This window comes from Urocitellus parryii, chromosome 11 (assembly GCF_045843805.1).
Source record: "Urocitellus parryii isolate mUroPar1 chromosome 11, mUroPar1.hap1, whole genome shotgun sequence".
Lineage (NCBI taxonomy): Eukaryota > Metazoa > Chordata > Mammalia > Rodentia > Sciuridae > Urocitellus > Urocitellus parryii.
The window spans coordinates 9,684,491-9,708,480 of NC_135541.1; the positions used below are offsets into that span (position 1 = coordinate 9,684,491).

The 23,990-nt window shown below is 51.3% G+C and overlaps 1 protein-coding gene across 1 annotated transcript in view; it reads left to right on the top strand.

Moving 5' to 3' along the window:
* The first annotated feature begins 7,681 nt into the window (after positions 1 to 7,681).
* Positions 7,682 to 23,990, top strand: part of Fhad1 (forkhead associated phosphopeptide binding domain 1) — a 111,562-nt gene continuing 95,253 nt past the window's right edge. The window contains exon 1 of the mRNA XM_077791445.1: positions 7,682 to 7,774. Coding sequence (XP_077647571.1) covers positions 7,682 to 7,774 — 93 coding nt within the window. The remainder of the gene's footprint in view (positions 7,775 to 23,990) is intronic.

Genomic DNA, 23,990 nt, shown 5'->3' on the forward strand with positions numbered 1-23,990 from the left:
CAGGAAAACAATCCGTGTTAGGAGAGGTCAGAAGGCGGGTGACAGATGAGGACTCGGGGGGGGGGGGGGGGGGAGGGATTAGAAAGAAGAGAACCATTGTTCTCCAGAAAAGAGCCTGCGCTGAGCCCCGGGAGGAGGAGGAGGAAAGACAGGACACATTTAGACTAAATGGAATGACCGAGTAGAAATGTCTAGAAAGGCCCCCAGGTGGATCTGGGAAAGGAAGAGTCAGGAAGGCCTGAAACAAGAACAAAGTATTTAAGCCTGGAGCCACTGACAGGAGCAAAGCACGCAGGTGGCAGTGAGAGCAGGGGACCCTCCAGAAGACAAGGGAGGTGATGACGGGTGAGGTCACCCCAAACCAGACACCTGGGGGGCACTGCGGGCGAGAGCCTTCTCCAGGAGCGGGGCTCCTGCTCACTTGCCACAGGAGAAACCAGGGCCCCCGGCCTCCTGGGATTGGCTGTTCAACAAACAGACACAGGTAGGCCCCCCACCACCCCTAGGAGGCCAGGCAGTTGGTAGATGTGCCCAAGGTGCCACCAGGAGTCAAAGGCCAAAGGAAGCCTGGTGTCCGCTCCTGAGCCGCCAGGCAAGCACGTGTCTCTTCTCACTTCCTAAGTCCCACGGAGCTGGTCCACGGCTCCCAGCCTCCTGCCTGAGGCCAACTGCTTCTTCAGATGCTGGACCAGCCAACCCAGATTAGAGGAGGAATCTGCTGAAGGCTCAGATAGAGCAAAACCTCCCCACTGCAGAGGCTCCACCAATTTCTGGGGCCCCTGCCCTCTCAGAGGCCCACAAGGGTCTCCTTGTTCCTCAACTCATCCACTGAACTTTAAAAAATACATTTCTTGGGTGCCAGCTAAGTACTCGCCCAAGTACCTGGGATGTTGGGAGAACAAGAAAAGGACCTTCCCCACCTGGAGCTGTAGCTTCCAGGTCACATCCCATCCTCCAGACAACCCCCAAACCTGCAGGAGTGGCCCGGGAATTTGGTGATTCTGAGTTCCAACACGAGGCCAGGTTCAGGACCTACCGCCCCAGGGGACCCCAGGTCAACATCCCCTCTGTACAGGAAAGGGGAATCATATTTAAAAGCTCAGACTGGGGGGTTCAGATGCTGTGAGGGGCTGTGGACTCGTGCCAGCTCTCTGGAGAAATCTTTGGCGGGCTCTCCTAAAGCTGGACACACACACATTCCGTGACCCAGTGATCCACCCACAGGTGTGTGTGCAACAGAAACGCACACGTGTAATCCCTGAAAGACACACAGTCACCCGTGGGGATGGGTTCCAGGATCCCCACAGATACCCAGATCCAAGGATGCTTAAGTTTTCTGCAAAATGGTGTCATGTTTGCAAATAACCTATGCATCCCCCACCCCGCCCCGCCCCAGTGGACTTTATTCTTTTCATCAGTCCCGTTTTTTACTTTGATGAGCTCTGAGGATCTTGTACACTATAGAGCTGTCACATACAAGCCACAGGACACCCTGCATTTTATCTTCCCAGCCACTGCCCTTCCCCCAGGCAACAGCGAGAACTCTGCCGCTCTAGATGGCTTCTCCTACACGCGGATTTCAGTCAGAGCGATAGATGTCTATGCATGGTGTTTGTTTTTCAAGGATTTTAGAACCATCCAAGTTGTGTGCATTGCGATTTCTTCCCCTTTTATTACTGAGTTGTATCCCATGGTATAAATATACCTCCCTTGGTCCACTCTTCTTTTGACAGATATTTGGTGTTTTTGGTTTTTTTTCCAGCATTAATATTTCCCAATAACACTGCCCTTTGGAGTGGAAGCAGCCAGAAGTTGAATTCTGGAACCACCGTTACAAAAATTTGTCACTGGGCAGGCCGCCTGACCTCTCTGTCCTTCAGCTCCCCCTTTCTGTAAAAGGGTTGGGCTAAGAATTAAATAAAACTTCGCATGACGTGTGGCTGCTGCCCTGTGCACCTTAATACACATCAGCTGGCTGTGTTAACACACCCACGAAGGGTCACTGGGACATGCAAAAAATAGTGGGGGTTTGCCCCAGTGCCCAGAAGTAGAACAGGTGCCGCCTTGTAGACTACCGGGTTTTAGAAATCTCTTCTAGATGGTCACCAGGGGAGGGACCTCAGTCTACCTCCAATATCCACATCCAGAAAAGTCCAGGGCAGCTGGACAGATGATACATGCCGTGCAGAGACCAGCTTTGCTTGGGTTGGGGACACTGAGTCTTGATGCCAATCAAAGCTTCTCCGGGGTGTTGGTGACCGGGGCTGAGAATGGAGCCGTCCTACCACAGCAGCAGGAGGAAACGCACCCGTCACCAGCGACTGCAGACACTGTGGAGGGATCCTGCTGTGGCAGGCCCGATACTCACTCCTGATAACCACGGAATCTTTGCTGTCGATGCGGTTATTATCGCCATGTTACAGAGGAGGGCAAAGGCAGAGTCAAAATTAGAAAACAAGACAGTCTTCCAAGGTGGGATCAGCACACCTGGCCTGCAGCTTCCTAACAAAATGCACAGGCACAACAGGAGGAAGCAAGGGACCGACTTTGAAGACTGATTGGCAAGAGAAATGCTCCCCACTAGCCATGAGTCTTCGGGAGACCCACCCGGCTGCACGTTTCCTCTTCCTGACCAGGGGTCAGGGGCCAGCTGTCCTTTCCGCATTCTCCTAGGCCTCTGTGAAAGTCTCTGCTTGCTTAGCTTCTGTGGCCAGCTTATCAGCGGGCCAGGCAGACTCTAGCACGCCCTCTGCCCTGTTACCCTGCACCCTGCCGGCTACTTCCTGCTCTACCACACTCTTTTTTCCACTCTCTCCCAGGTACAGGGCTCTCCTGCCTCCCCTGGGTAGGGCTGGGGCCTAAGGCCAGCTCTCATTCCATGCTGAAACACAAGGGCAACAGAAGCATCAACCAGGTCTCCAGGGAGGGGACCAGGGCAGCCCAGGGAAGGTGGCTGGGAGGAATGAGGTTTTCTGGGAGAAGTTGTAGAAGGAAGCCCAGCCCCCAGGGTGCAGAAGTTGGAGAGGGTGGTGGGCCTGAGCTGGCCCATCCCGACTTATGAACCCTTCACTATGCCTGGGCCCTTGGAACAGACAGAAGTGAGGTGGCAAGCAGGTGTCATTTTGTGGCTGTGACAGCTGTCACTTGTAGTCCCTCAGGGGGAAATGCCTTCCCGGTGACACTCAACCACAGGTGCTCCTTATCTTACAATGGGACTACATCCTGGTGAGCCCGTGGTAAATTGAAATAATCAAAGCTCAAAAACACATTGAATATGTGTAATTCACCCAACACCACAGCTTAGTGATGCAGTCAGTGTACTACGAAGAACTGTTTCCTCCTGTGATGCTGCAGCCCACTGCCCAGCAATGAGGGGGAATGTCATCCTGCAGGTGTCACCAACCCAGGAAAACACCAAAATGCATAATTCAAGTCTGGTTTCTATGCATTATAGATCGTAAGCTGGAGAACATCTGCACATTCAATTCAGTCTGATTTTCTAGATTTTGTGACCTCAGGCATATTCCTCTGTGTCTCTGGGGCTTATGTCACCATTAAGGACATGGCAGTGATTTGCTAGAAGTAATGATCACTGCTGATATTTTAGGTGGCTCTCTGCCTCAGTCACTATTCTCTGTGCTTTTCCCAGACGCACAGTTATGACAAGGGTTAAATGAGATTGACCAATATAAAGGCCAGTACTCAAGAGGTACAAAGCCCTCTGAGGACAGCTAGGGACAATGGAAATGTTCTCAGCCCTTCAGCTGCCCACACTTCGGATTTTAACCATCCTATAGCATGGTCCTAGAAGGTACCCAGAGCTCAGTAAAATGGCTTGGGCTACAGGCACAACCAAGGAATCCAGATAGTCTAGACACCTCTGATCTTTCAGGAATGTATCTTTAATACCCAATATTGTTTAAAAAGAAAACGTAAAGCACTTTATTATTATTGGGTGTTTTATTTGGTTTCAGTAGAGGAAATGGGTCACACTCAATTGAATGTGGAGAAGTTCACATGCTCAGGAGGTCATGGCAGCATTCGGGGAAGGGAGGATCCAATCAAGCCCTGGCAATCTCTGCTCCAGTGGCTCTGAGTGTCAGTTCTGCTCTCGGTTTAGGAGAGACACCATCTCTAAAGCCTGGCAGATGCTGTGGGCTGTTCTAGCTCATGGCTGGCGTGTGCTTCACTGGTAGTGAGCAAGTCTGAGTCCTGGGTACAGTCTGAAGACAATGGTTGGGCAGAGAGGAGCACAGAGTGGTGGAAATGGCAGGGGGCTGGCTGCCGAGTGCTGGGCTGGGCAACTGGCTAGAGAGGCCAATGTAATTGATTTCCCTGGTGGCTCTCTTCTGTGGTCTGCCCGTTGACCAGGGAAGGGTCAGCCACGGTTCATCTTTCTTGGAAACACATACTGAGTTTTTCTCTGGGTAGTACCTCCTCGGCCACTTCCTGCGGGTTAGATGAGGCCTTTCCCAGGAGGGGTTGGGGGTGCTCAGACAGCAGATCAGATCTGCACATCTTCGGACACCACCCATCCCCTCGTCCAGGTCAATTCTGGGGTCACAGTTTGACACTCACAGGGACCCAGGGGATGTCTGCAGAGATGAACAACAGAAGGCAGGGGCGGTGGGGTCCTGGGTTTGGAAACGGGTTTCCCCAGCTCGGGGAAGAGCCCCCCGCCCTTCAAGACAGCTCACAGGCCCCCAGCCTCCCCTGGGTCTCCCCCGCCTCACAGGTGATGGTCCTCCGCTTACTCTTTCGGTTTTGGGGTCTGTAAAGAGAGGGTGGAGATTCGGGAGGGGCGTGGTGCTCACCTAGGAGCGGCTGAGGGTCCGGCTCCTCTGTCCTCCCGGAGCCCCGCGCCTCGCGCCCCGGCATCGACTTACAAGCAGGGGACCCAAACGGGACTCTTGGATGTCTCTGCTCCTTCCTCGCTCTAGTGTGGTCCTTCCTCGCTCTAAAGCCTCGTGTGGTCGCGGCGCCCGGGTTTCCCGTCGGTGAAAGGGGACCCTATCGGCTGCGGACCCTTGCAGCGCCCGGCGACTCTGCCCGCAGCCCGAGGATGCTCCGCGGTGACCACGCCCCCCGCCCCCCGCGCGGCCCGGCGGATGAGGGGCGTGGTCTGCCCGCTCGGCGTTGCCAAGGGGACGCGCGTACACAGGCGGGGCGGCCCCGCGGGGAGCGGGCGGCCAGCTGGAGACTCCGCGGAGCGCGGCCCGCGGCCTGGCCGCTGAGCGGGCTGGCGCTTACCGAGCCCGCGGGGCTCTCGGCCGGGAACTGGGCGGGGGGCCAGGTGAGTGCGGCTCGCCAAGGGGAACCGGCCCACGAGGACCGGGCTGGAGGGAGGAGGCGGGGGTGACTGGGTCCCCAGGAGCACCCAGAGGAGCTGCCCCTACACCCTCCCTTCCTCCCCAAGCGCAGCCACCCTGTCCCCCCCGAGGTAGCCCGCCCAGGAGCCTGAGGCCACTAGGATGTCCAGGGGGTATGTCAGGGATTAGGAGGGAGCCCCAGCTGCCCGTGATATGGAGGACACCTGCCAGTGGCCAGAGAGAGCCTCTTACCTCACCCCGCCTTGCCAGGTGTCCCCTGGAGAATCTTCTGCATCTCCCAGGCCCCCTACACCTTTGGCCTTCATAGAAATTTAGCTTCCGAATCTCCATTTGACCCATCTTTGGCAGGAGGAGTACAGCTCTTTGGCTCTTTACTCTGATCAGCGGCTCCACTGTATCAAGTAAAAGCTCACTTAGAGCTTAATATATTCGAATTACTTTCTGCAGTGTTTTCAGGCAAGAGGGTGAATGCACAGGACAAGATTAAAGTGGAGAGACATCACCTGACCCAGACAGCTTTAAAAATAGACGTTGAGTTTTCCAAAATGTCACTGAGGCTAGACCCTGAAGGAAACCTGAAAGGTGGTTACCCATCAGAGATTAGGAAGTGGCAGACTGACTTGGGGGCATTGTTTTGTAATCTCATTTATTCAGTAAGAATTTGCTGCCAGGCATGGCAGCTCTGGGGGCTGGAGATAAAGTAATGAACAGGAATTAGAGAAGGCCTGAGATTTTTACCCCTATCTGCAAGTTAACAAACTTAATAGATGCTGGCAGAAGGCAGGAAACTCCTGGGCAAGAGATGGAGAACTTTATTACTCACCACACAGCAGGCTGTGTGAGCTTCCTGTGGCAAGGGTTCCTCTGGTCCCGCAAGCCCTGCCCAGTGAAGGCAGCTAGTGAGTCTTGAGTTCCAGCTAAGGCACTCCGAGCCCAGGGAACTCCAGTCTCAAAGGGACTTCGAGCAAACCTTGGCCCTAGAAGAGGACATTACCTTTATGATATGCAAATTTGCCCCCTGCCCTAGAGGGAGACACTATCTCTAACCTAGTAGTTCCATGCAAGGGCCAGAAGTTCTCTCCCTGCCACTTAACTTCTGCGTGAACTTAACCTCTCTGAGTCTGTTTCATCATCGGTAAAGTAGGGACAATACCTTGCAGGGTTGCTCTGAAGATGCAGAGTAATCATGTGTTCAAGGGTGACAAGGCCTGGCACTCAATAAGTGACGACAGAGATGATGATGAGAAGCAGAGCCCCCGAGAGCTGCTACCATCACAGCTAGGTGATTATTATTTTTATCCTTAAGTCCAGCTACTTTGCATTTCAGCGCCTTTTCAGTTGAAAAGAAAAAGGAGGGACGTTGTTCCTCCATGTGACATTGATGTACGTGGACGTAGCTTGATCAGAATTCAAGCAGCAGATGAATTGTTATCAGCATTGTACAGACTTCTGAAGTCTCCAAAGCATTTTGAAAAAACATGTTTACAACTTATTCTGAAATGCATCAAAGTATAAGATAGACAGTGGTGTCTACTTCTTTAAAGTTCTCTGTATATTTAATATTTTCATAATAAAATGTTGGGGTGGGGATATGTGCAGAGTCCTGATCACGTGATCAAGCTATAACCTGTTACTTTAATTTTAGAAACCACTCTCTTTTTTTTCCTAGCCAAGTATGTAAAGAAATGCAGGAATTTAGAAAGAAAGTATCTAATGCCTGCTTCATCAATGACTAGCTCTCTGCACCTCAAGCTCTGTGGAAGCCTGGGGCTCAAAGTTTGAGAAGCCCAGGCTAACAACAGCATTAATAAGCAGTAGTACTAATCTGTGTGCAAAGTGAGCTCCGTGCCATTCTCCGTATTTCACACGTATGATTGCAGTTAATCCTCACCACACCCATTTTACAGATGAGAAAACTGGGGGGGCACAGAGAGAATAAGTAACCAGCCAAGGTCACAGAGCTAGTCAGTGCTTGGTTAGAAATACTGACTGTGAATATGTCAGATAACTAAATTGATGAGTGGTGGGTGGCAGTTATCAGTGGGATTCAGGTTTGTCTGGGGGTTGTTTCAGCTTTGGTTTGTGCCCTGAGTGCCACAGCAAATGTCTTCTGTTTATCAGACCCAAACTCTTCTACGTCAGACAGCACTGTCAGTTAGCAGAGACGCAGACTTGGCTTGGTGATCACGGTCACGTCCGGGGCCCACGGCCGTCTGCAGACTTTCCCTTTGCTTTCAACTCGATGGGGATTTCATTCATTCTAAAGCTGATACTGTTGAGTGGCTGGAGGGAGGGCTGCATGTTTCTAACAAAATTCTTTCTGAAAACCTCATACAGGAAAAGAAAAGAGAATGAAAGCCTATCTAAAGAGTGCCGAGGGCTTTTTTGTCCTGAATAAAAGTACCACAATTGGGAAGCACGAGGATTCAGACCTTGTTTTGGAGGTAAGAAGGCTCACCAGCTGCCGCCCACCCCGACCCCAGCCCCACGCCCCTCCAGCCATCCCCCGCACCCAGGGACTCCCACCTCTTGAAGCACAGCAGCCACAGCGCTCCTTGTGCTACCATGAATCAATGTGGACTGTGTCACCTTTCCCTGGGATAAGCGGAGCCCCTGAGCACGGGCAGCATGACAGCCCGTCTGTCCTTTGCTGAACACATCATGGATGCCCTACTGAAAGGCCCTGCACAGCCTTCTGGGCGGATCTGGAAAGCAGGTGAGGAGCCGGTACACTGACCTCCACCTGCTCTGGTCTAGGCCTCGCTCCCTCTTTTGGAGAGGTGGGTAACTGGGGATGGAAGCCACAGGCACTTAACCACGGAGCCACATCCCAGCCCTTTGTAGTTGTGAGACAGGGTCTCACTAAGTTGCTTAGAGCCTCACTGAGTTGCTGAGGCTGGCTTTCAACTTGCAACCCTCCTGCCTCAGCCTCCCAATCCGCTGGGATTACAGGTGTGCGCCTCTGCTCCTGGTCCCTCTTTCTCTTCTCAAAGCCTGTTGGGACAGTTCTGGGCCCCTCAGAGCCCATCAGGCTAAGTCCTGGACTCGGCCACCGCACCTTTTTCGTTGCATTTCCTTCCTGACTTAGCACTAGTTTGGTTGAAAGCCTCAGCTCACTGACAGTCAAGGAAGTTGGAAAAAAGAAAGGAATAATAAAAACAGCGGCCTTGCCTCTTTTTAAATATTGAAGGGGGTTAAAATATTAAAGTGGAAAGAGAAACAGCAGAATCCTCTATGACTGTGGGAAGCAGCTCTCTCAGACTTGCTCAGCTTACATGCTGAATTTTTTCTTTTGAAATAATAATTATAGAGAGATGGAGTGTGCGCGGCAGCCAGTGATCCCCAGTGGATGCATATTATGTGAGTCTAACAATATCAAAACCAGGAAGCCGACCTTGGTCCTCTGTGTGTGTGTGTGTGTGTGTGTGTGTGTGTGTTCTTGTGTCATTGTGTCACACGTATAGGTTCATGTGTAGCAACTGAGTGGCAGCACCATAGGCCCCTTGTGGTACCCCTGGGTAGTCACAGTACCCGCCCCCATCCGTGACCCCAGCAACCACTCATTTAGTCTCCATCTCTGTAATTTTCAGAGTGCTACATAAATAAAGTCACACAGTGAGTGACCTTTTGAGACTAGGGGTTTGTTTTTCGTCGGCCTTTGAGATCCATTTAGACCATCCCTGGGTCCTTCTGGTTGCTGGACAGCGTCCATGTTAACCATGCACACTCCAAAGCACAGTTTGATGGTGGCCAGTTTGAGGATTTTTGTAAAGAAACCGTGGTGTCCAGGTTCTTGGTGGACATGTTTTCATCTCTCAGGATCAATGCCTGGGAGCGTGAGGCAGGACCACATGGTAAATGCAAGAAGTCACCAGCTGGTTATCCAAAGTGGCCGGACTGTTTTACATTCCCACCAGCGATGCGCGTGTGACGGCAGGCTCACTGACCACCGTGTCGCCCTGCTGTCCATGTGGGTGTCCTGGTCAGCAGCTGTGGCACCTCACGCTCTTGGTCTGCGTTTCCCCAGGGGCTAGTGAGGTTGGGCATCTTCTCCGGAACGTCGCTGCCTGTTCCCGTCCTCGGAGGTGAAATGCTCCTCCCTGCCTCGGGTCCTTCTCCCGGTTGGACGGCCTGAGCCTTCTCTGTGGGCTTCTGAGAGTCCTTGTCAGCTCCCTGGCTGTGACTGTCTCCTCCCGCCTGTGGCTGGTCTCTTCACCCCACAGGGCTCTCACGGGACAAAGCTTTCGCTCTTGAGGAGGGGGACGCCTCCCTCTTTGGCGGATCCTCTGGCGTCACGTCTGGGACACGTCCATGTGCGCGTTAAACACCGAGGTCTCTCCGACGTTCTCCTCTAGCCGTTTTGACATCGTGTGTTTATATTCAAGTCTACACACGACTCTGATCCCTTCTTGTCACATCCTAAGTCCAGGTCGGTGTCCGTTATTTGGCCCGAGGGTCGGCAGTCGCTGGAGGACCATTTCTTGGAAGAGCGCCGTTGAATCGCTTTTGTACTTTTCTCTGAAGTCCTCTGGCTGCACGTGTGTGGGGACCATGTGAGCTCAGTGTCATGTTCGGTGGATCTCTGTGCCCGTCCCTCTGCTGACGTGAGGCAGCCGGGACCACGGCAGCTCTCCGAGCCTTCAGCCGTCAGCGGGCTTCTTCCCGCTTCATTCCTATTTTTCAAAATTGCCTATTTTAGTTCCTCTGCTTTTCCATATAGATTATCAGAATCACCCTGTTTATATCTATAAAGCGTCTTGCTGGGATTTAGGCAGGAACTGCTTAAACCTGTGTTTAAAAGCCTGAGAAGAATGGTTATCTGGACAATGTCACCTCCCGGCCGTGAATGAGGAGTGTCTCCGTTTATGGGGTCTTCTTTGATCTCTTTCTGAGTCTTTTATAGTCACAAGTCCTGGGCACATTTCATTAGATTTGTGCATAAGCATTTCTCTTTGGTCATTATTGATGGTAAATAGTATCATACTCTTAATTTTGGTTTCTACCTATCTACTGCCAGAATATAGAAATACGGGGTGGGTGGGTGGCTGGTTGGTGCATGCTCACAGGGTAACTTGCAACCTTAACTTTCAAGGGATTTGATATGTAAATAACCACATCATCTGCAGCAGGAACAGTTTCACGTTTTCCCTTTGTGATCTCTATGCCTTTAATTTAACTTTCTTATAATATTGCAATGGCTAGGACCTCCAGTACTCTGTAGGGCAAGAGTAGTAGAAGTAGTGCAATCTTCATATCTGCCCTATTCTCGATTTTCAGGGGACAGCATAATCTTCTGCCGTTAAATATGATGTTAACTCCAGTGAGTTTGGAGAATGTTCTTTAACAAGCTGAGGAGGTTCCCCTGTGTTGCTAATTTTCTGAGAGTGTTCATCATAAATTTGGCAGATCTAATTTTCACCCGTGACACGGTCTCCCCACAAGGAAAAAAAGAAACCTGTTCGGTGACAAAGTAGTAAAAACAAAGAAAATGAGTTGAAGTTTCTTCTTAGCCCAAGAGTGAGATTTTAGGCAGTTCTGCTTCCCATCTGGCTGAGGTGGGAGCAGGGACTCTCCATTTTGGGTCCAATGATGATATCAGAAAACTAATAATTTTTAAAAGTGCAGGCTTTGGTGAAGACAGACCTGGGCTTGGGCTCTTCAGGCCGTTTTGCAGCTGTGTGACTTCAGGCAATTTGCCTCCTGGCTCTGAGTTCATTTCCCGACCTGTGCACCGCCCACCTTTCAGGAATGTGGGGATCAGTGAGAAAATGCATACAGAGTGCCGGGCACACAGCATGAGGAGGTGACACCGGGATCATTGCTTATGGTCTCATAAAATGAGACAGAAGCATTCACCGGGGTGCACAGGACTGAGACAGGGAGCCCCTGATACTAACGAGCTTTCGGAAAGGGAACTGAGGAGGATAGTCATCATATAGACAGAAACAGACTTGCACTTGGGGCATAAAAATGATGGACTGCTTTCTCTTCCTGGGCCTCAGCTTTAAGGTAAGTCACCACCGTCAGCACAGTCACGGTGACCTAGGAAGGAAGCACCATCTGCCTCGGGCTTGGGACAGAGGGCAGAGGAGTTGCCTGATGCTTGGTGAATGCATTTTTGATGGGTTCTCACATCTTCCCTTCGCCAAATTCTCTTCCCAGAGCTTAAATCCATGTGGGGAGGAGGCTTTCAGGGATGGGGGGGGGGTCAGTTTTAAGTGCCCAAATCTACATCATGGCAGCATTTTCCTGTTTCATAAAACAAGATGAAAACTGCCATCTGCTGACTCTGCTGGGCCTTTCTCATTAGTCAAAGAATCAGGCTGGATCCGCTAGGGTCCACCCTGAGGAACAGTTAAACAACCAATTGACCCTTTTGTGTTATTTGAGCCGTTAAAAGTCATCCCACTGCATAAAGTTCAAAAACCTAAAAAGAAAAAAAAATCTGCCTTAAAATTACCCAGCAATTACACTTAGCAAATTAGAAAAAGATCATCGTTTTATTTGCCTGGGTAAGCCCTGAAGAACAGGGAGCCTGGCTTCCTAAGATTCCCACTCATTGGCAAGACTGACGTATCATTTTGATTGTTAATATCATGACATTTTGACATTCTTGACATTTTCTGATTAAGGGAAGTACACTTTGTAGTCGTTTTTTTTTTATTTTAATTGAAGAAAGGAAGCGCAAGGAAGAGAACGGGCGTCACTTGGAAGCGGGTGTCTCAGTGACGGTCAAGACTGGTACTTGCAGGGCTTGGCCTCCAGACTCGCCTGGACCCTGTAGGGACTTTGGTTTCCTAAGCCAATTGGAAGCCTGCTTTACCAGCCTGGTTTTTGCTCTTATCATTGCTTATTCATTCCACAAATATTCACCTGGAGCCTCAGCATGTGCAAGCCATGGGCAGTATCACGTCGGTGCCTGCAATCAGCAAGCTTCCAGGACAGGGAGAGGGGGTCACAGGATCCCACAGAAGTCTGCATGGTTTTGTGCCAACTCAGGACTCTAAAGGAAAAAATATATGCAGAGCAAGGGGGAGCCAACTAGACAAGAAGGGAGGTACAGGTGCAAAGGCCCTGGGGCAGTGGAATGTATGGTGAGCTCCCAGGACTGAAAAAAAAACCAGTGTGTCCAGAAGAAAGAATGGGAGGGGGGCTGAGACAGCAGGACTTCCTCCTGCCGGGAAAAGGATTCTGTTCTTTACCAGAAGAGCACTGGAAAGAGAGCCCTGAAAGAAGGGGGTGGCCTGCATTTTGACAGCTAAGACTTTCCCCACTTGACACAGCTGCAAATCCCCTGCTGTTAAACTCCCTCAATTCAGAGCTAAACCTTGTGATTTATAATTTTATAGGATTTTTTATGATTCGTGAACAAACTATCATTTTTATAGTTGAATGTGAATACTATTTATTTATTTAAATTTTACTTCGAGACAAGGGTCTTGCCATATGGCCCAGGATGGCCTTAAATTCCTGGACTCAGTGATCCTCCTGCCCCAACCTCTAATTAGCAGGTCTATAAGGTGCCCACCACTGCACCTGATGCTTGTGACTATTATTTAAGCTCCACTGGAATCAGGGGCTCAGTTCTTCCAGGACCCGTGGCACCAGCCTGAGATTGTTGAATTACCCACGGGAGCTTGTTAAACCTGGACCTTAGACGTCCTGGCACAGTGGGTGGGCGCTGGGGCCCAAGCATCTGCCCATTTCCCTGTTCCCGGGGTTCCAGTGGGGTCCCCAGGGAGATGGTGCCAGGACCATCCTGCAGGAGCCCTGCCCCTGGCTCCTCTGTCCCCTGGGCCTTGCCTTGTCCCGTCTGACCCCCTCCCACCCCTTCCTATGTTCCATAAACTTGGCTTTGAGGGGAAGAGGAGCCAAGGTTAAAGAGTGGAGCGAGCTCGAGCCGCTTCCAAGGGCTCACCTGCCCCACCCTGGGCGGTCCCAGGAGTCCCCCCAAGCCTGCTCTGGGGGCCAGTGTGTGGGCACCAGCTGGCCTGGGCTGGACGGCGGACACAGGTGGGGAGGAGGTGGGCAGGTCTAGCGGGCTGGCTGCTCGGTGGGGGCGCCCCTGTGGCCCCCCAGCCCTACTCTACGGCTCTCAGGGTTGGGAGCAAGGCAGCAAGTGGCCCACACAGCACCCACCAGGCACTGAGTTCTGTCCCCCGGCCGGGCACCTGTCACTCTGGGCTGCCTTTGAGGGAAGCACCCTGGACCCTGCATCGTCGTCTTTATTCTTGTTAAATGACGCTGCGCAGATTCCCTTCTACTTCCTTATGCGGAGGACGGGCGAGTCCATCTGCGGAGGCAGCGGCCTCGGACCTCGGGCCTCTCACGCGATCCGCAGGCAGCCCTGGGTGCAGGTGCGCGCTCCACCAGCAGGAGGCGCCGCCCCTGGGTCTCGCCCATCCCAGCGGGAACCTCCTCTGCCCTGATTTCAGTGGTCAGCGCCCATGGTGGCAATTTATGGGCCTCTTTCCCTCCAGCAGGTGGAGAGCTTCCAGGAGGACAAAGTTCAGAGAAAAGAATAGATCATTTCCTTCTCTCTCTCTCTCTCTCTCTCTCTCTCTCTCTCTCTCTCTCTCTCTCAAAATGTGAACATCTTAAAATTTGCCATCTTGACCATTATGCACACTGGGGGGTTAAGTATACTCACATTATGGTCCAGAAGTTTCTTGTCTCTGGAAACTGAAGCTCTGTGCACAGTGAAGAAAGACCCCCTCCTGTCTCCCCAGCAGGAAGCCACCACCTTCCTGACAGTCCTCCTCTGAGTCTGCCCACTGGGGCGGCTCATGTAAGTTGAATCCTGTGTGTTTGTCCTTTCGTGACTGGCTCTTCACTTTGCACAGTGATGTCCTCCAGGGCATCCACGTTGTGGCATGCGGAGCTGCTCCCTTGTCTTTAAGGGTAACCACATCTTGCTTCTCCATGGACACTCGGGCTGCTTCCACCTTTTGGCTACTATTAATAATGCTGCTGTGAGCGTGGCTGCCCATGTCTCTTTGAGACCCTGCTTTCAGTTCTTTGTGGTACTTACCCAGAGGTGGAATGGTGAGATCACGTGGTCATTCTATTTTTGATTTGGGGGACTGCTGTACCATTCCCACAGCTGCACCATTTTACCATCCCAGCAGCCGCGGAAGCGTTCAGCTTCTCCGCATCTTCGCCAACGTGGATCTTCTCTTTGTGAAAGTAGCCGTCCCGCTGGGTGGGAGGCAGAAGATCCTGATCTTTTGACCAGCACAGAGAATACAAGCAGCTAAATTCTCACATTTAGACTGAGGAGTAGGCTGTATCTCGCATGAGTTTGTACAGCTCCCTGTGTGTATTCTGTGCATGAATCACAGAATTGATCCCTCAAACCAGTGCTGGGGGGTAGGAGCTACCTTATTGTTGCTATCCTCATATGCAGGTGTGGAGACGGGGCCAATGGTGACTTACCCAGCCTGTCTGAGGTGGAGGGTGACTTCCAGACCTGTCTGACTCAGAGCTTTGGGAGAAGGAAACTTCATACATTTGGCTCTGGGAACATCTAAAAATCTACATATCTGAAATTCCTTGTGAGCTCATGGAGATAATAAGGTAGTCGATAATCCAGGGGAATTCCTTACTGAGAAATCCTAAGCACAGATTAACAGTCCAACAGGGAACTGGGTTTTCTCCTCATTCTCCGGGAAGCAAGGAGCACAGGTGGCGCCCTCTACTGGGGAACTGGGGTAAAGAGGCGAGGGCTGGGGCTGGGCTGGGGCTGGGCCGCGGCTTCCCAGCGCAGAGACCTTGAGGCTGTCCTGGGGACCCTGAGAATCCTGCCAGGGTACCAGGGCCAGGTCCCCCCGAGAGGACTGAGCCTAGTGCCTCTTCAAAGAGAAACCTGCAGAGCAGGACAGGAAAGGATGCCCAGCTGTACTGAAGCAGAGGCGTGAGTCTGGAGTGTTGGGAACGCTCTGACTTGGCCTGGCGCACACAGGTAAAAGGGCACAGGGGCCAGGCTACGCGTGGGACTTGTCTGGAAGATGGAACCCCTCCCAGAAGGCTTTCCAGCTGGTCGAGAGTGGGTCACCTTTGTGATTTTGAGAGAGAACATGGGGACAAGGCAGAACGAGTCGGGGAACAGCAGAGTGACTCTAAGTGGCCAACTGCATGAACTTGGCTCTGGATCACCTGCTGGAGGGACCCTGAGTCTGCCCTGGTGAGCCCAGGCCAGGCGAGCTGTGCGGCCGTCCCCAAGGTGACTCCCGAGTATGTGCCCTGGGGACAATCAGCAACTGTGCTGTGAGAGTGGAGATAGCACCTAGCCAGGGCTACGTGCGCAGTGAGTTCTGTTTTCTATTTAAACAACACAGATTTATTTTCTCAAAGTTCCGTTCGTCAGAACCCTGGGTGTCCTCAGCTGGTTGTCCCAGGTCACCCAAGGCCAGATGGACGTGTTGCTGGCCTGGGCTCTTCTCTGGGGTCTCGGGGGATAGTCTGCCTCCAGGGCCCCTCAGGCTGCTGGCAGAATCGGGTTCCGAGCTGTGACTGCCCTGGGCCCCCCTCCCTTGCTGGCTGCTGCTCGGAGGTCATTCGGGGCTCCCAGAAGCTGCCCCCCTCTGTGGCTTGCGGCCCCCTTGACTTCAAAGCCAGCAGCCGTGGCTCCTTCTGGCCTCAGCCGCTCTGGCCTCCCTGGCTCTGACGCCCCTCAGCTCCAGCCAGAGTTCCTTGTTTCTAAAGGCGCATGTGATCAGATTAGCTCCACTCGGCTAATCTGGGATAATCTCCCTGTTCTGAGGCCTCTGATTAGTAATCTTTCCTGGTCCTGCACAATCCTGCCTGTGGAATGTGGTGGATTCATGGGTCCCGGGACTGGGACCTGGGTGTCTTCGAAGGGCCACATGCCTGCTGCAGTGACTGCAGTCTCTTGGCTGGACACTGACCTGGGGTGGGCGTCATGTTTAGAGGGATCAGTAGGGTCTGTGCCAGGGGCAGGGGAGAGATGCTGCTGAGCTGGCGGGGCCATGGTAGCCCTGCTGCTCCCCGAGGGCCTGCCCTGTGGGCACTGGGTTTGTAATTTTGTGGGTCATTAACTCCTCGAATCCTTGCAACTGCCCTAGGAGTAGGGGCTGTTATTTCACATTTTTCCGATGGGGAAGTAGAGGCAGAAGCAGACTAAGAATCCTACGCAAGGTCACCCCACGATCACGCAGGAAGGAGGTGGAGGACTGAGATCCTCCCCAGGAGCCTGGGACCCCGCAGGCTCACGGAGCTTCAGGAAAGAGGACCTGCAGTGAATCCCACAGAGCTGCCATCTCTGGGGACTCCTGGCCCCAGGGTGGCACTGATTCCAGGGGGCTCAGAGGCCCCCGGAGCCCGCTCTCTCCAGCCCACGCCCCAGCCTGCCCAGGAGGCCAGCCTCCTCTGCCCCGAGCTGCTGGGCCTGGCCTGGGTCTGGGCCGTCCCCTCCCATCCTGTTTCTTCTGAAGGCCTCGGGTCCCCTGTCGCTGTGCTGTCCTACGGCTTTTCCTGAGGCGGTGACAGAAGTGGGGTGGGGGATGGGATGGCCGAGGACCAAAAGGCAAAAAGAAAGAAAGCGGAACCCAGCGGCTGGCTTCAGAAGCGCTGGGTCGTGGCCGGGCAGCGTCCTGTCGGCCTGGTGAGGGACGCTGCTCCAGCTCCGGGGGCACACGACACAGCAGGTGGCACTGGACCTGCGCTGCCAGCAGTGGCCTCTCCACACACCGCCGGCCCCCTGACCTCCACCTCCAGGGCTGCTCTGCACTGTGCCCTCCGCAGACAGGAGGCCGAGGCACCCAGAGCCCGGGCGCTGCTCGGGGTCATCTGAGGCTCCCAGAAGCTTCCCAGGTTGCCCCGCGGGGAAGCCGGCCAGCGGTGCCTTGAGCCAGGTGCCCTCCTGGAAGCAGCCTGAGGGCCCCAGACCACCCGCTGCCACCTTCCCGACACCCCAGCCACAGGCCACACGCCCCCAGACATCCCAGATGCCACTGAGGGGCCGGGAGACCCACGGAGTCCACAAGGACCTGGCACTGGGGGTGGGGAGACCCAGGCAGTGGTCGGGGAACCAGAGGAGAAAGGAATGTTCCCGAAACACTGTGACACAGGGACGGCCTGGACAGGAGGCAGCTTTAGGAGGGCGGCGGAGCAGGCTGCGGGCTGGAGGAGGCTTCCAGCAGGGGAGGCCACACTGAGGGCACCGAGAGGTGGCTGAGGAGCTAAAGCCAGGCCCCGGCAGGGGAGAGGAAGCAGGACAGGCTGGCCCTGGTGGTGGCCGGAGGGGACTTGCCGTGAGGGAGGTCCGGGTCCTGGCAGGGAACAGAAGGCACACTGGGTCGGGGGAGGGAGATGGGCCTTGCAGAGGCCGCAGGGTGCAGAGACCCCCCAAGGAGCCATCCTGCAGTGCCCAGAGCCACGGGGGGTCGGAGCTCCAGACCTGAGCAGGGAGGGGAGGGGGACGGGGCAGTGCCAGCTGGGAGCTGTGCCCCCTGGGGGAGGGCTGTCCCCAGTCCCTGGTGGCACCACTGTGGGTGAGGGCCTAGACACCCCACCCTCTCCCCCCCCCCCAGGTCTGGTCTCCATGGGCCAAACCCACGGGAAGAGGGTGAGGACCCAGGAATGCTCCGCGCAGGGTGACTGCCAGGCAGAGGGCACAGGAGGAGGGGCCACGCGCCGGGTGCAGGGAGACTCCAGGAGGCTGTTCATGAAGTGGGGTGAGGGGCCCAAGCCCAGGGACCTGGCAGTGGGGAGATCAAGGCCTGAGGGTGGACTTCCCGGTCCCAGTGAGGCCAGGCTGAAAACTGGCCTCGGAGGAAGGTTCCAGATCCGTTTGGAGCCTTGGCAGCGGGTCGTGGGTAGCAGGGCCTCTCTGCGGGTTCCTCCAGCCAGGCCGTCCCCTAAGGACGTGTCCATCTTAGCCGTTTTTAAGGCCACAGTCAGGGACGTTGACTACATGCCATCGTTGTGTGCAACCAGCTTCTGGCAGAAGTGAAACCCGGGCCCCAAGCTCCCTTCCCTCTGTGAGCTGGACTCCTCTGGTGCCTCCTAGAAGCGGCATCACCATCTCTCGTGACTTTGCTTCATTCAGTGCCATGTCTGCAAGGCTCAGCATGTCCCAGCCAGAGTCGGGAATCCCCTCCTTGTGAAAGCAGGAATATTCCGAGGCAGGCACACCGCATTTCCTTCATCCACTCACCCGCCCGTGGGTTACGTCCGTCCCTGGCTATGTGAACAGTGCTGCTACGACAATATCTCCTCCAGATCCTGCTTTTAAGTCTTTTGAGTATAGACCCAGAAGTGGAATTGAGGGAAATTCTGAGGACCCAGCTCTTGCTTTCTCTGGAAGCTGCACCACCTTCCACGTCCACCATCAGGACACAGGGCTCCTTCTCCGCCTCCTTGTCAACACTCGTTTGTTTTTTTAATCAGTAGCGATGGTAATGGGGTTGAGGTGGTTTTGATCTCATTGTGGTTTTGATTTGCATTTCCCATATAGGAAAGGCCTATTTCTGGGCTTTACATTTGATCCCACTGGTGATCTTCAAGGGGAAATGCAGGGCCCTGCTATTTTGATTGTCGTGGTCTTTTGTTAACTTTTGACACCAGGAAATCTGAGACCTCCAACTTTGTTCTTTTCCAAGATTGTTCTGGCTCTCCAGGATTCCTTGAGATGTCATACGCATTTGAGGATGGAGTTTTCTATTTCTGAAAAGAAAAATGCCATTGGGATTTTGATAGGGGCTGCATTAAATCTAAAGATTGCGTTGGGTAGTGTTGCATCTTAATGGTGTTAAGGCTTCAAATCCATGAACATGTTTTTCCACTTATTTGGGGGGGTTTTTTAATTTCAGCAACATTTTATAGTTTTCAATATGCAACTCTTTTGCCTGTCTGGTTAAGTATATGGCAAACGTTGTATTCCTTCTGATACTATTAAAAATGGAATTATTTTCTTTTTTGGATTATTTATTACTGCATATAACACTGATTTTTTGGGTGTTGATTTTGAATCCTGAAGGTTTGATGAATTTATTTATTAGTTCTAACAGGTTGTTTTTCCTTTCTTTCCAATTTGAATTATCTTGCTTCTTTTTCTTGCCAAAATTGCTCTGGCTAGTACTTTTTTATTTAATAACTTTATTTATTTTTATGTGGTGCTGAGGATCGAACCCAGGGCCTTGGATGTGCGAGGCGAGCACTCTACCAGCCCCCTGGCTAGTACTTCTATGTTGAATGGAAGCGGCTGGAGTGGGCATCTTTGTCTTACTCATGATCTTGGAAGGAAACCTTTGAATATTTCAACATTATGAACATTAGCCTGGGGGCTGGGGTTGTGGCTCAATGGTAGAGCACTTGCCTAGCATGTGTGAGGCACTGGGTTCAATTCTCAGCACCACATATAAAGAATGAATAAAATAAAGATCCATCAACGTTGAAAACAATTTTTTTTTTAAAAAAAGAACATTAACTTGACTTTTCTTTTCTTTTCTGGTACTAGGGATTGAACCTGGGGTGCTAACTACTGAGCCACATTCCCAGCCCCTTTTATTTTTTTATTTTGAGACAGGGTCTTGCTGAGTTGCTTAGGGCCTTGCTAAATTTCTGAGGCTGGCTTTGAACTTGGTGATCCTTCTGCCTCAGCCTCCTGACCACTGTGATTACAAGTGTGCATCACCATGCCCAGCTTAGCTTGACTTTTCATATATCCCCTTTATTATGTTGAGAGTTTCCTTCTATTCTTGATTTTCCGAGTGTACTTTTTATCATGAAAGAGTGTTGAACTTTGTCAAATGCTTCTTCTGCGTCAGTTGAAGTGATTATGTTATTTTACTCCTTCCTTCTGTTGATGTGGTAGGATACATTGACTGAGGTTCAGGTATTGAACCATCCTTGCATTCCAGGAATACATCTCACCTGGTCGTGCTATATAATCCTTTAATGAGCTATTGAATTCCATTTGCTAACATTTTGTTAATCATTATTGCATCGATAACCCAAGCACAGTGGCATGAGCCTGTAGTCCCAGCTATGCGGGAGACTGAGACAGGAAGACCATTTGAGCCCAAGAGTTCAAGACCAAACTGCACAACATAATGAGACCCCATAAAAAAGAGTTTTGCATCAATATTCATGAGGGATATTCGTTTATAGTTTTCTTATAACTCCTTTTGTTCTGGGTTGTGTCAGGGTAATGTTGGACCCTCACTTCACCTTTGGGGTGTCAGGTTCTTCATCTGTGACATGGGGATATTAATACAATCTGATATAAAAGGTCTGTGGTGCAGGTTAAGTAAGGGAATGAACACAGAGTGCTCTGGAAGGGCCCGTCCACAGGGAGCTCTCAGAGTATGTTAGGGGCTAACGATATTTAAATCAGTTGGTCCTTAGTGGCCACCCGACAGGGCGGGGCTTGGGCAGCCAGTCTGTGTCACAGCCAGGCTTTTGCCCAATGTGAGTTTTGTGCACTTGTCCAATACAGGAGGAGTGTGTTATCAGGGGTTCCCGGCCCCGCCTGTGGCAAAGCCTGGTCCGTGCACTGGATTTGTCCACACCGTCCTGCTCACTTCCACGACTTAATCATGGCCTGGCAGCTTCTGAGGAACTGAAAGTAAAGGGGCCTAGAGAAGGAGGAACCAAAGTCACCCACAGAATGTGCCTCCTTGTTGTAGGCCGTCAAGGTTCCAAGGGCACCAATGTGGTTAGTAGGAATGAGGAGAGGGTGGCACACTTTAATAGGACAGCATTCCCATCTCTCTGTCCCCCCCGATTACACACACACACACACACACACACACACACACTTTGCCAGTGCACATTTTTGCAGTTGGTGAGTATATTTTTACTAACTGAAGTCTCTGGTTCACATCGTTCACTCGGTATGGACCGCCCCCAAGTTGTGATGGTTTGTGATTCTTCTCACTTTCCAGTGGTGCGAACGCAGCACACCTTCAGTAGCAACCACACTTAGAGTTTTGAATTTTGGTCTTTTCCTGGGCTAAGGTCCTGCGACACGATACCCTCTTCAGTGCCCCACTGCAGGCAAATGAGGCTCCGGAGCACCTCTTAGGTAAGCTACTTCGAGTCGTGGTGCTCGGCAGGTTGGGAGTGTTCAATTCATTCTTTTTGTACATTGAGGATTCGTTTGCTAACATTTTGTTGAAGATTTTGCATCTATGTTCATACGAGATGTTGGTTTTTTGTTTTCCTTTCTTGTAATGTTTGTATCTGGTTTTGGAATTGGGACGATACTGGCCTCATTGAATGAGTTCGGGAGTGTTCTGGAAGAAATCGTATCACTTCTTCCTTAAGTGTTTGATATAATTCATCCATGAACTTATTTGGGCCTGGTGATTTCTTCTTTGGAAGATTATTAATTATTGATTCAAGTTCTTTTATGAAGGATGTATGGTCCCACTTGGATCATCTGATTCTTCTTGTATGAATTTGGTAGATTGGTCTTTCAAGGAGTAGGTCCATTTCATCCAAGTTATCCAACTTGTGGACAGAGAGTTGTTCATAATATTCCTTTGTTGTCCTTTCCATGTCCCTGGGCTCAGTGGTAATGGCCTCTCTCTCCTGTCTGCCTGCAATCCTTTTTGTCTTCTCTTTTTTTTTTCCTGGTTAGCTTACTAGAGGTTTGTTGATTTTACTGATCCTTCTAAAGATTCACCTTTTGGAGTCTGTGTTGGTCAGCTTTCCACTACTGTAACAAAATACCTGAGACAATCACCTTACAGAAGAAAGGTACATTTGGGCACATGTTTTCAGAGATTTCAGTCCATGCTGCTTGGCCTGCTGCTCTGGGTCTGGGGCAGCAAGGTGCATCGTGTCAGAGGAGGCCCGTTCACCCCATGATAGCCAGGAAGCAAAAGGAGAAGAAGAAGTTAGGGTCCAAAGATTCCCTCCAAAGGCATGTCCCCAGTCACCTAACTTCCTCCCACTAAGCCCCACCTCTTAAAGGCTCCACCACCTCACAGTAGGAGCACAGGCTGAGACCAAATCTTCAACATGTGTGCATTTGGGACACATTCAAATCCAAACGATACAAGTCTCTTTTATTGTTATCTATACTTTTTTCCTTTTTCAATTTCTTTCATTTTTGCTCTAATTTTTATTTATGTTCTGTTTATATTAGGCTTGTTGCCTTTCTATCTCTGGTTTCCCACGGTGGAAGCCTTGATTGTTTATTTGAGATCTTTCTTCACACCACCCATGCATTCAACACCACCCATGCCCGGCTCTCCCTGCAGCCACAAATGTTGGTTTTCATTTTCATTTAGTTAAGATCATTTTTCACTGGTCTTGGGACTTCTTTTATGACTCATGTGGTATTTAGCGATTTAGAAATAAATTGTTTAAACTTCAGATATTTGGGGATTTTCCAGCAATCTTTTTCTTCCTGATTTCTAGTTTAATTCCACTGTGGTCTGAGAGCAGAGTCAGCATACTTTCTATTCTTCTAAATATGCTGAGGTGTGTTTTATGGCCCAGAACGTGGTGTATCTTGGTGAATGATTGTCTATATGTACTCGAAAAGAATGTGTGTCTTGTTGTTGTTGGCTTACATAGTGTTGATCAGCCAATTAGATCTGGTTGATGGCTGGTGCCATGCAGTTCATCTTGTGGCCTTACTCATTTTCTGCCTGCTGGGTCCATCTGTTACTGGCAGAGAAGGAATGGCATCTCAGCTACCACAAGGGATGTTCTGTCTCTCCTTGCAGTTTATTGGGTTTTGCCTCTTGTATTTTTTAACTCTGTTATGAGGTGCACACATGTTTAGGGTTGTTACGTCTTCTCAGAGAATGGACCCTTTTATCATTTTTTAATGCCTCTCTACATCCCCAATAGCTCTTCTTCTTCTGAAGTCAGATGTGTCTGCAGTGAATTTAGCTACTCCAGCTTTCTTTGGTGTCTTTGTATTGGAGTGTTAAAGTGTTTGACGGAAACTTGTCAATAGACCTCAATTTAGGAAAACTGGGTACAAACCAAGCTTGTCAAGTTGGTGGCCCCACATAAATCCATCATTCTAGGACTCAGTTTCCTCCTCCACAAAATGGGGACTGTCTGGATTGTGAGGATGAAATGGGACACCGTGGCAAAAAAAGCTGGCCAGTTTCCTGGCATGTAAAGTTTAATATGTTAGAATGCTCCTCGGTCACATGCATCAATATGTTTTATTAGTAAAATAAACTGTTGGTACTAATGGTGGCATTTTAGATTTCTGAGTGCATGTACTTTTTAATGAAACCTGATGGGGATATCCTGAAAAGATGAAGAAGGTGAACTTAGAAAACGATTGCAAAGTCTCAGGCTGGAGTGGATGTCCTGTAGGCTGTGTCCTTAAAAGACAAAGACATTCAGGCATGTGGTACGTGCAGGGCGTCCCAGTTACCCGGAGACTGAGACGGAAGGATCACCTGAGCTTAGGGTCAATCTAGGCAACAGAGTGAGGCCCCATCATTAAAAAAAATAATAATTAAAAAAAGAGGAGGAAGGAAGAAAGGAAATAAATAGAATAGAAAAGAAAAGAAATGTGTTTCCTTACCTCCCTGCAGGGCCCGAGGCCAGGGGAAGGTGCTATTGCCCTGGATGCTGAGCTCGGCTCACTCTTCTTATTAAAGCAGAATTAAGTTGGGCACCGTGGTGCACGCCTGTCATCCCAGCAACTCAGGAGGCCAA